The 12,904-nt window shown below is 43.0% G+C and overlaps 1 protein-coding gene across 1 annotated transcript in view; it reads right to left on the bottom strand.

The window, feature by feature from the left end:
* The window catches only part of HYDIN (HYDIN axonemal central pair apparatus protein), a 2,467,744-nt gene that overhangs the window by 66,515 nt on the left and 2,388,325 nt on the right, over positions 1–12,904 (bottom strand). The window contains exon 81 of the mRNA XM_085640020.1: positions 10,760–10,972. Within this exon, the coding sequence (XP_085496146.1) occupies positions 10,760–10,972 (213 nt within the window). The remainder of the gene's footprint in view (positions 1–10,759; positions 10,973–12,904) is intronic.

Below are 12,904 nucleotides of genomic sequence, written 5' to 3'. Positions count from 1 at the left end.
AATCCCTTGAAAGACAGGTGTTTGTATCTTAATTTTCAACCAGCTCCAGTAAAATTAAGTACATTATTAACAATCGATGGAAATTTTCGCAAAATGAAACAGATTTCAAAGACTTATTTAAGAATAAACCGCTGTTTGCATATAATCGATCCAGGAACCTTAAAGAGCTATTAATGGAAACCCCATGAAGAGACACCCAAGAATTTCAAGGCACTAAGAAATGTCAGAATTGTGTGCACTGCAATAACGTTATTGTGGGGAATAAGATTCATCATCCTTCAACAGGAGAGACAATAAAATTGTATCATAACTCGGACTGTAACTCTAAGAACGTAGTATATGGAATCAAATGTCCATGTGGACTGTTTTATGTTGGGAAAACCGAGAGAAAAGCCAAAGTACGGATGTCCAAACATAAAAGCACAATCAGAACGCAGAACAAAACCAGCAGTTTGGCAGTTCATTGGGCAGAGGCTCGACACACCATAGCACAACAAAAATTTCAGGTGATAGAGAAAGTAGAACCGCAACCAGGGAAGGATCTAACTAGATCCTTGCTTCAAAGAGAAATTTATTGGATCAGAAAACTTGATACACAAGATCCCAAAGGCCCGAATGAAAAAATTGATTATAGTTGCTATCTCTGAAATTGCAGATTCATGATTAATGCATTTGAGTTCTCTACAAAAACATGTATATTTTTGTAAGATTCTCTCCATACTCTTTTTGCTATCATTGTTTTATTTTTGGTTCATTTTATTTTGTTTCATGTTTTCTTTATATTTTTGTGCATGAGTTTTGGGTGCACACATTCACTTTAGGAGGTGAATTGCGAGGTAATAGGGGTGTGTTGATATTTTTTACATTTCCGATTGAACACAGCAGATATTCTGTTGGTTTATAAGTTTTGAATCCAAGATGGCGACCAATTCGAGGGCCTAACGTAGTTTAATTCCAGTATTACATTTTAAGTGGAATAGTAAGATGGTGAACACTGTGAAGGGTGAGAGTAGTCCGTTATCGACTTTTATTGTCTAGGGAAGTGGACTTCCAGTTTTGCGGCGTTGAAGTATGGTGGCGGATATCGGCAACTTAGAACATCCAGCGAATTGGGTGTTGGACCAACTGCATGAAGAAGAAAGGACGCGACGTGTTCTGCGTTTTGAAAAGGTGAGATGCTTTGCAGGAAGGAAAAGCATATTGAGGCTATGCTGGAATTCGTATGAGAGAGCTTAACATGGTCTCCATATGACTATGTTATAGAGAGTGAGGACGCAGATATAAAACAGGTTTCTTCGCCCAGGTAGCGGTCTGTGAAGCCGAGTGGACGAGACGTGTTCGGGGCTTTGGAAAGGTGAGAGGCTTTGAGTGAAGCGGTAGTACATTTGGAGATGTGGTGGTTTTGGAAATGGAGTATCTAATACGGTTCTTTCATAGTTTTGCTTTAATAATTGAGGACACCGGTGAATACTGATTTTAACATCAAGGAACAGTCAGTGAAGGATTAAGAACATATCAGAGGTCAGTGGGGTTGGGAGATATAAGGTTTTTGAAAGAAATTAATGAGGTCTAGCCAGTATGTTAATTGCCATTTCCAATTTCTCTACAGTGTTTTACGGATTTGAATAGTTTATGAAGTGAGTATCACGAATGATTTGGGATGTGATTAGCATAAGATGGTGAAGGAAAAGGGCACGTTTCGTTTTCATTTACATCATTAAGGGGCACCCAAACTTAATGGCTAAGCGTTTTTGTTGTGTTTTCATCCTGTCTTCTGTCATTTATGTTTTTTTCTCTTCTTTTCTATTTTACTATGTGGTGGTCTCCCTGTATGGGGCTTAATAAGCAATGTGAGATACAGGCATGAATATTGTTTTATGAAGTGTAAATTGTCTTATTTTGAAGAAATTTCCTTGCACATTTTCATGTATGACAATAAACTCGTTCTTTGTGTTACTTTTCTAGACTTGCGGCCCGAAGAAGGGCCCTTGGCCCGAAATGCATTGGGCAGAAAAGAAAGAATGAAAAAGTGGATATGTTCAAAATACTAATGTGAAATACGTGTTTATGCTACAGAATAAACATGATTGTGTTGTAAATCAAGGATCTTTGTTCATATATATAATGAAATAGTGTTTCATGAAAATATAAGTTGTAAATCATAACGGTGAATCAAGGAAAAGTATTTATTGATTGTGTCTGATCATTACACTGCAGTTGCATTTAGTTATAGTGCACAGTAGTCAAGTCTCAAGACTTGAAATAAGGTGGTCTGATATACCCCTTGCCAGGTGTGCTGCAGCACGAAACTACCGCACCTGGGTCCGGAGTGTCAACAAGTGGTCTATCCTAGAGAAACTGCCATGTGGTGAAGAGAAAAGTGCATTGACCATGCTCAGGGATATGGTCCCTCCATAGATTTGCAAGCCCTATTGCCGACACAAACTGGGACAGGACACCCATCTTTCCCCCTCCAGAACTATCACTTATTCTATCCATGTCCGCGTCTAGGACTGCGTTCCTCTCGCCTCCAATCAGGAATATTATGAGGGGCAGCTTCAACAGTAAGTCTCCGAAGTCAGGGAGAGTCATTCCCAGGAGTCGTGGCGGAACAAAGACCAAGCAAAGATGCAGATCAATCCCTTCATATGTCCTGTTAAGGGTGCCAAATAATGACTGTATGTATCATGCAATACCCCCGGGAGATAAAGGGTAATGATTTCCTGACATGGATGCCCACTCTCCATGAATCACTTGTATATCCAGCATGGGTCCCTAATACATATCCCATTCTGTCTAATGCCTTATAATGTTGGCCCTGGAGGTGTGTCTCTTGTAGTAGTACTATGTCAGGGCCATGACGTTGCAGGTGTTGTAGGACTAACATGCGTTTAATGCTGCTTCCTAGACCGCTAACATTCTAGGACCATATCGTCAGCCCCCGGGAAGTGTCCTTTGTACCTTTCATTGTAATCTTCAAGGGTGTCTACTTTCAGCTGCCATTGGTTCCTAACTTTCTCCCTTGTTACTTGTGGGTCATCTGCAAAATACAAGGTCTCCCCTACCCTCCCGTTGTAAAAGTAAGAATCACGGAACTGCAATTCCAATATAAACAGTAATCTAAACAGTGAACCCCCTGAACCCCCCCAACCCGCTACCCTGCTCTGTGGTCTTTGAACTGCCCACACCCCCAACTTGCAGAGCGCCTGTCAACAGAACATCTAGTAATTGGGGTAAACTGCAGCCGCCTGGTCAACATTATTCCTGATAACGAATACAGCCATAACTGAAACATCTCCTACACACATTGGACTAAAAGTGTGTGCATCAGCTCAGAGCATATTCGACATGTCTTAGACCAAGTCTCGTTAGCAATTTCTCTCATGTGTTTCCCCCCGCTCCAGCCCCGTGTCCCGACCCCTCCAGAATCTTACATGATGCCCCCTGCCCTGTGTATCAAACTATCCCCTTCACATCCAAATCCCAGCTGGTATGCTCACGGGCCTTGTGAAGAGGGAAGCAATTCTTGTTGGTGGTCCAGGGGGTGGGGGTGGGGGTGGGGGTATTTTTCTCTCCCCAGAGCACTTGGATCGATCTTTCCTTTTGTCTCCACTGGCCCCATTTCCGGCTAAACTCCAGCCCTCCAGCCAGTCCCACACTTCTTCAGGGATGGTAAAGTGCCATTTTTTTCCACCTGTGATGAATTTCAATTTGGAGGGCTGTTATATTCCATATAGGTACCCCGATATAGTTCCGGGTAACATCCCAACCTTTCACCTATTTTCGTCCCTACACTACATACATAACTGGCTGCTAGGACTGACCCTTTACCTAGTTACAGTACTGCCTACAAAACGTGGGGTTTTCCCTGAACAATAGCCTCATACATCATGCATGAGGATCCTTGGATTCTTGGAAACTCAGCAGGACTACCATCTCCTGCATAATAACTATGTACAAGGTTCATTCCCGACGTCATCCTAAGTCCGACAGTGGCACAGCAAGGAAGAACCCCCGGGGATACCTTTGGGTACATAAACATCACACCTTGCTGAGATAGTCAGAGGAGATCACGACTTCCATGCTGACACACTGACGCGAGACGCTGAGGTACCTCCATGCAGACACTCCAGCTCGCAGTGGTCTGAACATCCCTTGTGGGGTGTCCGGCTCGAGATTAAGACGGGGTCCCACAGTCTCTCACTACAGGTAATGGGGTTGACTTTATCCTAGAGGGATTCTTGGTTTAACACCTACACACATACTAGGTACACTTAGGTACATCTAGTTAGGATTACATCGTAGAAGTACGCATTTTATTGTCATCTATTTTATATACTTGCCTGTATTCATGATTATAGCAAAATGGTAGAAATCTACCATCCTTTTACTTTCTTAGTGCTTCTAATAATTTATATCTGTAACTGTCTGATGATTGTTTCAGCACACCTATTTTCCACTTGAATGACGAATGTTCAATAAATGCTTATTGAAAAACGTCCATATCGTTTACTCTGTGTATATCTCTGAGACTAAGTGAGCACGAGTGACTGAGCGAAAAGTACTGAACAGTTTCCAAGGTTCTGAGGCATCAGGGTTGTCATGTTCGATAATTGCCAAGAACTATTCTCTCCTTGGTAAGAGGAATTTCTAGTGGCACTGTGAGCTAGCTGGTATACAGGCCAACATACCCGGTGGGGGTGTCTGGAATCAGTCTGGGGTGGGGTGTTGGCTGAGGAACTTTGGGTCGCCCGTAGCTGGGCGATGGCGGCGTGCAATCGTCCTATTCACAGGAGCCCCTATGCTAGGCTTGGACCATGTTCTAGAAGGACGTCCGTAAGTGCCTCATTAAAGGGCAATAGGGGTTCAGAAGTGGAAACCCCAGGCTGAAGCACTCCGGTCAGGAGATTAGTCCTGACCTGCACTGAGGGCAGCTCCAGTCCTAGGACCTCAGCTGCCCTCTTATACACCATGGCATAGGACACCCCCTCCTGCGTAGCCACTGTGGCGGGTGAGAGCATGCCTGTGTGTGTATGGGGAAGTATCTAGACCAGTGGCTTACCCAAGTTCCCCATACCAGTCCATTGTCTCCTCAGAGACATACTGGTTCTCAAGAAGGTCTCCAGACGCCTCCCATTCCTCTCCTGAGCCCAGCACGTCCACAAAGTGCTCTGGTGACAACATAGAACCCCTGGATTCTGTTGACGTCTGAATCGGCATCACTCGACGCCGTTCCGGCTCCATGTCATCGGGGATGAGGATGGGGCTGGGGCTTGCGCCACCAGCGGGCATCGGCGACGTCGCAAGCACTGACTTCAGACTCAATGCCGGGGAAGATCGCGTAGGCGCGACTGGCATTGACCCGGATCCGGAATCGGATCCCTGAGGCCCCACTGGCGCCGTGGCCAGAGCCAATGGCGTAGAACCCGATGGGGCCCCATCTGACCCCTCGGGCTAACCAATGGGGTCGTTCCGCTCAAATAGGCGGCGCATGGCCTCGTAAAACTCTTTCATTTGAGCGGGAGTCGCTCCGGCTCCCGAAAGGGTGGAAGGCGCAAAGTCGACTCTGGCTCCGGCTCCGCAGAAACGTGCCTAGAGCGTCGGTGCTCCTTACCATTCTCAACGACAGACGTCAGTTGAGGGGAAGTCGAAGTCCGCTTGGTCTTCTTCTTGTGCCTCTTCCCTGAGTGTCCAGAGGACCTAGAATGGGAGGAAGAGGACTTAGGGCTCTGTGAGTGGTCCCGCGACCTCCAATTCTGCCAGACCGCAAGCAACTTCATCGCTCGCTCCCTCAAGGCCTTCGGGGCCATCGCCCGACAGTCTGAACACGACTTCGAATCTTGGTCGCGTTCAAGATACCACAGACAAATGTGGTGGGGATTGGTGACCGACATCATTCGGGAACAGGTCCCGCATGGTTTGAAACCTGTCTCGCACATGAAGTTGAACCCACAATATCGACAAAAGTCGAGAACAAGCCTGCCAAAAAGGAGCAGAGGGGTAGCTCTTCCCGGATCGGCGCTTAACTGGTGCGGAAAGAAAAGAACTGACGTCCGCGCGCCTGTGTGGTGCCTATATAGGCACCGTGACATCATAACCGACGCTACCGACGTCACGCAGAGCCGAATGGAGCCACCCGACGTCGCGCTTGATTTGTTCGGACCAAATCACAAGCACCCAAAAGATCACAGAATACAAACAGAAATATATTGAAAGAGGGTATTCAGAAGACATACTGATGGAATGCATTACAAGGGTAAATCAGAAAAAAAGGATGGATTAAATCATTAAGCTTAATGAACCGAAAGAAGACGCTTTAGGGCTTGTTTAAAAATACTGAACATGCTTGCGAGCAATTAAGGGAATGATCAACACAAGATGGGAATTACTGCCAAATGAGTCAGATTTTAAAGATCTATTCAAGGAAAAGTCATTACTTGCCTACACAAGAGGCAAGAACCTGAGAGAACATTTGGCAACACCTGATAAGAAGCAAAATGTAGATGAATACAAAGGCACTAATAAATGTCTTAACTGCATACATTGCAACAAATTAAGACATACGTCGGATTGTAACACCCGGAACGTAATATACTGCATTAAGTGCCCGTGTGGCAAAGCGTACGTAGGAAAGACGGAACGCAAAATAAAAATAAGACTCACAGACCACAAAAGTACAATAAGGACAAAAAACAAGACATCCAGTTTAGCCATACGTTGGCAAGAAGAAAACCATTCAATCTCGCAGATGAGATGCCAAATCATTGAGGGAATAACTCCTATACCTGGAGTTGACAATACGAAGAGGTTGCTCCAACGCGAGATCTATTGGATTAAGCGATTGGAAACACTATTACCGAAAGGTTTGAATGACAGAATCAATATGAGTTGCTTCATATGAGAAAGCACTATGGTAACAACGCATTCACCTTGTTAAATATTAGGGACAAGGAATCCGTCCATTATATTCAGAAGCAAGTACGTCATACCTAGTAGAGCATGACACACCGACATGCAACATTTACATACCTTGTAGAGTAATATACTCCTTTATATATTGTTCACACACCATACATGAAGGTTATGATTTGGTGGTGGGCACGTGTTAGGTCAATTAGATGACTAATAAAGTTTTTTTCATAAAAAAAGACGGTTTAGAGAGATGGATTGGATGCAGACAACTACGGTCTAGCTTAGCAGGTTGTTTAAGACTTATCTTGCGCACAGGATAATCATTGGAGGCATCCGGAGGCTGTCGTGGTAGAATGTCGGAAGATGATAATACAGCCAGTGGTAACCAGCGTTCTTGCCAATATATTATATTAAGTCTGTTTTATCACTGGAATATAAATCTATCAACTGACTATGAGCTTTATTCAAAGTGTTCGATATAACCTCTCATATTCCAAGATTGCACGTGGAGTTTTATGGTATTCACAGGTGGGCTCGGGTGAGAATTGGCCATTTGTTTTACGAAGAACACATCTTCTCCCCAAGAGGGGTAACCAGAGCACTTATGCTTGATCCGCAAGCATCTCTGTTTATTACTGATTGACAGGTCCTAGTTCTGCGATTTATTTGTCATTTATATCAATTCTATTTACACTTCGCACACTTTAAGATGGTGCCTGAAGTTGTGTGCAGTTACAGGCGGACTCGGTGAGAATTGTCAGTTTTTGCCATCAATTAACAATCGCGTTCACGCGTATAAGGAAGCTCTAGATGCTGCAATGTTGTAACGTAGTTGAAAACAATGAGGACTCGGCATTTCATCTGATCGGTAAGCGAGCAGTCATAACTTTATTTAGACATGGTACAGGCGAATTGACTCTTGAGGTTAATCTGGAGGCATTTGGTTGTTTACACAGATATTGATTGGAGCATACGCTGTTCGGGGAAAAAGGGAGGAAACACTGATACCCCCGTGAGGCGAGTTTTCATTTATTGTGAGGCTTTGTTGCACGATATGGTTTGTTACATGAACAGAGATTTTGACGTTGGGTTGATTTTGTATAGCAGCTTGACCAGAGGTTTGTTTGGACTTCGACACATACAGAATTTTAATCCAAATGAACCACATTAGGTAGGCGCACTGGATTAACACCAGGGTGTTAATTCATGTCCTCAGACATGGTTGTTATCTAAAGCACTGGGTGATCAGATATGGCAGCAGTGAGACATTAGTTTCTAAGCAATGGCATTTATTGCCACATTTTGCATGTACATTACACACAGGTTTGAAGTTGACAGGCAAAAGCACTTTGTTATAAGGTGGTTTATTCACTCCAAGGTTGTTACAAAGGTAGCAAATGGTACTTGTGAACTAGTATGTACACAAAGGGTTTTTGGTTGTTTGTGTAACACCATGATCTTTTGCAATAATGATTAAAAAGTGATATTATTGGCCGCCACCAGGGAGTTGCTCCCCATCGAGAAGTTTGCTCAATCTGGGTCCTTTTCCAAAGGTTGTATCTCCTATTTATATGCTCTCATACAAGCGATGAGTCCCAGATCGACCCCGCGTTTCAAACGCTTTTGGGACGCAATCCTGGCTATCCCTTTAGAAGATAAGCACTGGGAACATTTAGGCAGGGACATAGTGAAATTCAACCGCTCAATGTACCTCAGGGAGGCACACAATAAAATGATGTATGACTGGTACCTATATCCTCAGAAACTTCACTCGATTTTTCCCAGTTCGTCAGACAAGTGCTGGAGGGGTTGTGGGATGTTAGGCGATTTCAGACATATATGGTGGGACTGCCCCTCCATACAACCATTCTGGAAGGAAATGTTGTCCCAAATTAAGCTTATCGTAGGTTATCCTATCCCTAGCTCCATGGAACAGGTCTTGTTGGGAGTCTGAGATCCCAATTTGAAACGTCAAACACAGGGTGACAAATCAGTGATGTGGCTTTGTTTGGGGGCAGCTAAAATAGCAATTGCCGCTGCGTGGAAAAACCAAGAGGCCCCATCCTTAACCCAATGGCACGCGAGACTGTGGAGGGCTTTGGCGCTGGAGTGCATGGCTGATGTAGTTGATGACACTAGGAAAAACTTTGATTACATTTGGTCTCCGCTGGTAAGCTACTTATCGGAGGGGCTTCCCTTGACGACATGCAGTCCCGACTTAGGGCCCTCAACCTGTTCCTTATCTAATCACATCACAGTGACGGAATCACTGAACAGTGCGATGCGCACCTGAGTAGAGGCCCCAGTAACCCATTCCTCCTGCTTACATTATTCTAATTTGCACCATGACATCACAATTTTATTTGTTCTTAGGTATATTAAAGTTTCCTTTCTATGTTACTCTCTTGGAAGGGTTGATTGATGCTCAGAAACATGGGCCTGAAAACACTACATTATGAGGATGCTGTTGTCTATTTCACAGTTCCTTCGCCACGGACCTTGTGGAAACGCTGTAACCTTCATGAGTGAACTGTTAGTTCAGAACGCAGCAGCACGTACCATCTTTGGGCTCCAATGCCACTCACATGTCTATGGTCTCCTTTATAGCCTACACTGGCTTACAGTTAGGAAGAGGATCACTATTAAAATACTGCTTTAAACCCAGAAAGCACTTTATGGGGCAGGTCCTGGGTATGTTCAAGATAAAATCAAGCCTTACACTCCCCAGAGGAACTTTCGCTCTGGAAAGCTGCCATTCACAATCAGAGCCATAAAGGAAATATTGATCTTCCGGAAAAAACTTAAGACTTTGGTCTTTTCCTCAGCTTAGGCTCTTCTCTTTTCCTACATGCAGACTGCTCCATCGTTATAGAACCAGGACACTCCTCTGAGTAACAGCTGCACTTTATAAATCACCTACATAAACAAACATTTAAATGAATGAGAAAATGGGAGATAAACTACATACATTCCATATATGTCATTAGGAGCTTTCTTCTTTCTCCATGAGGTGTACTTTTTAAACAGTGAACCCATAATGGAGTTTCTTTGAAAAAAAGCTGAAAATAAAACCTGTTAGCATTTGGGAGAAAATAACTCAAACTCTGTGGATTGACAAACGTTTTTACATCACAAAAAATCATAAACATGAGAGAAAATACATCTAAATAAAGGGTGATAAAACTCTTGCATTGTTTTTGTTAGTCCTCAGATGAGCCGGAAAAAAGAACAGAGTCCGCGAATCAACTGTGCACAAAACATGAAGGAATATAGGCTTCTTGCATTAGCAGTGTCTGTCTTTTATATTTTCTACGGCTGTTGCCTATCTGCCTGGGTTTACTGTTGTGTGTTCTTTTCATTTCCCTGGGCAGAATGGTTAGAGCAAATGTACTGTTTTAATTTACCTGTGCAAAGTTTAAAAAAAAGAACATTCAATATTCGATGAAGTCATCATCTGCATTTACCAAAGTCACATTTAATTTAGAAATAAGGTTTATAGATTGAAAAATAGTTTCAGAGCCTGGCACGCAAGTGTGACTACCCACACGTCTATCACTACAATGAAGATCATACGTTACAGAAAGATGCAAAGTTTTCACATTCAGCATCACCTATGGTGATCTTTCGTGGATAACTAGATGTTTACTCCTCTACACTCTTTTTTCACATCATAGCCAAAACATTTTTTGAACCAGCCTTTGGGTTGCAGTATCTTCTCCTTCAGTGTTCATCATGGCCTTGGCTTAGTAATATTGTATGTGTTGACCTCTTAACTTCCCTTGCTATACCCAGTACCCTAGACTTATAATATGTGTGGGGATATTTTTAAGTCAGGTGGTAACTGTACCTGGTGCTTCTTGCCCTCTGTTGTCATGGTGAGTGGTCTGTAGGTGACTTCATAAGGTTTATTCTGCTGATGGGCCTCTACAAAAATGGTATCTGGTCCTTTCCAATACTCTCCTTCCATGATGGGGTGCAGTGTCCATGGGCGGTTGGTCTTATTCGTCAGAAGGATGGTCTGAGTTTGTCTTCCTCGTACCTGACAAACAAAATTCACAATCTGCAAAAAAACAGAGGAACCATTGAAATGAAAGGATGGTTCAAAGAGCAAGTTATACTTACTGACTAATAACTCCTTCAGTTTCACCAAAGGAGCTTCCTCCTATTGGAGGATGAAGTTAGCAGAGAAGCTTAGTTCAGAAGTTTAAGAGTGGTTGCCATTATCAACTTCAAGACTATACCCCCTTGTTCATGTAATGTCGGGCAACTTAGCCCTTCTTTCCACAGCTAAAAGTGGGAATTCTTTTTAGGCGGGACACAATTGAGGAGAAGAGAGTTTTATATGACTAATATGGTGGTAGAACTAAGAATACGGAAATTAGTATGTGAGTAACATTTATTTAATCCACCCCTTGCCCCTCCATTCCTATGTATCACAATTCACTTTACACTTTATGCCCTGATGAGTAGGAAAATCCTTGAGGTATCCATGAAGCACATTTTCTGTAAAATGTATATGTATTTTGTAACATTCTAATGCGCTGAGTGCAGTCAGACAAGCTTAGCCCAAATCTACTTTAAACCATGTTCAGTCCAAAGGGATCGGTAAAGAGAGAATGATAACAAGGGTCTAAGACAGATGCTTAATCTGTGTCAAGGACCAGGTAGAAAAGCTAATCCAGTGCTTCCTATTGAAGCCCTTTCTGGCCACCTGCATTTTAATGAGATTTCTACAAAAAGATTAATACATCAGTAGCTAAAAAATGTCTCTCTGTGACAGGAGACACTCTCTGAAAGGAATATTATTAGGTTTGAGAACCAGGTCTAGTTAATTCAAAATAACAACCTGAATAACGGAGTTCCAGTAACTTTTGATGTTTTAGTATGTGAGGAAGAGGAGAAATACACCACTCTTGACTGGAGAACTGAGTGATCTAATTTATTCTTGACACTTCTGATTTCAACACACATGTAAAATGAAGAATGATGAACCCAATCTTTATCATTCCCTTTGAAGGGAACTTCCTTTTGATACTTTTTATACAGTCTTTGTCACATACTATTGAGCTACCACGCATTTCAGTGAAGACTGTTCAGTCTGCTTTCAGGGTGAGATGGCCTGCCAAGCAAGTAACTTTAAGAAAGATTACATTCGTAATGGCTCACTTTCAAAATGTCTTTTGCTTCTTGGAAGAGCTCCTTTGAAATGATAAATGCATGCCATCTTGCCTTTGATATAAATCCAACCAATCTGTGCACCTCCTATTTGTTGGTGTAAACAATTACTGTAGTATTGTCCCTGAATGTCAAGGTCTTTCCTTGAATGGACAGCAGCTCATGAATCTAAAGATCTTCTAGGCTAGCCCCACATATATACGTTGAGTGATTTCATCTTATAGAAACCTCTGCATTTGTTGAGTGAAAAGGAACCCTCCGAGGTGGCATGGGATATACAAGAGATGTTTTTCAAAGACGTTGAGCCAAACAGGCAGTTGTTGACTTGGGTTTCTGTAAGAGAACTGCTACTTGCAGTAATAACCTGGGGAACACTGTATATTTAATTGAAGCCAGTGAGAACTTTGAACTTACAGCAAATGGATTCCAACACAAACCAGAGATAAAGGTCGTGAGGGGACAAAACAGGAGTATTTAATGAGCATCTTCAGGGCCTACCACTACAACCAATCACCAGGCTAGAGGGTATTCTAGCCCAGGCTGACCATCTTGACAAGATACACTATAAGATACCAGTTAAAGTGGAATAGAATGGTCTTGTGGTCCTCTACCCACTTCACCGCAGCAAAATAACTGGAGCAGAAGCCCAATCCCATCTTCAAAAGGGGAAGGAATTATCTGTACTGCTCCTGGTGTTCTGCAACTTGAAAATCTATATTTGTGACTATGCATGGTGGCTAGGTGAATTACAATAGGGATATGTCTCAATAAATAAGATGGGGACTTGGAGCTGGTTGTGGTCCAGTACCCGTGCTCC

This window comes from Triturus cristatus, chromosome 12 (genome assembly GCF_964204655.1).
Source record: "Triturus cristatus chromosome 12, aTriCri1.1, whole genome shotgun sequence".
Lineage (NCBI taxonomy): Eukaryota > Metazoa > Chordata > Amphibia > Caudata > Salamandridae > Triturus > Triturus cristatus.
The sequence above is the reverse complement of the archived record's forward strand: the minus strand, read 5'-3'. Positions and strand labels throughout refer to the sequence as shown.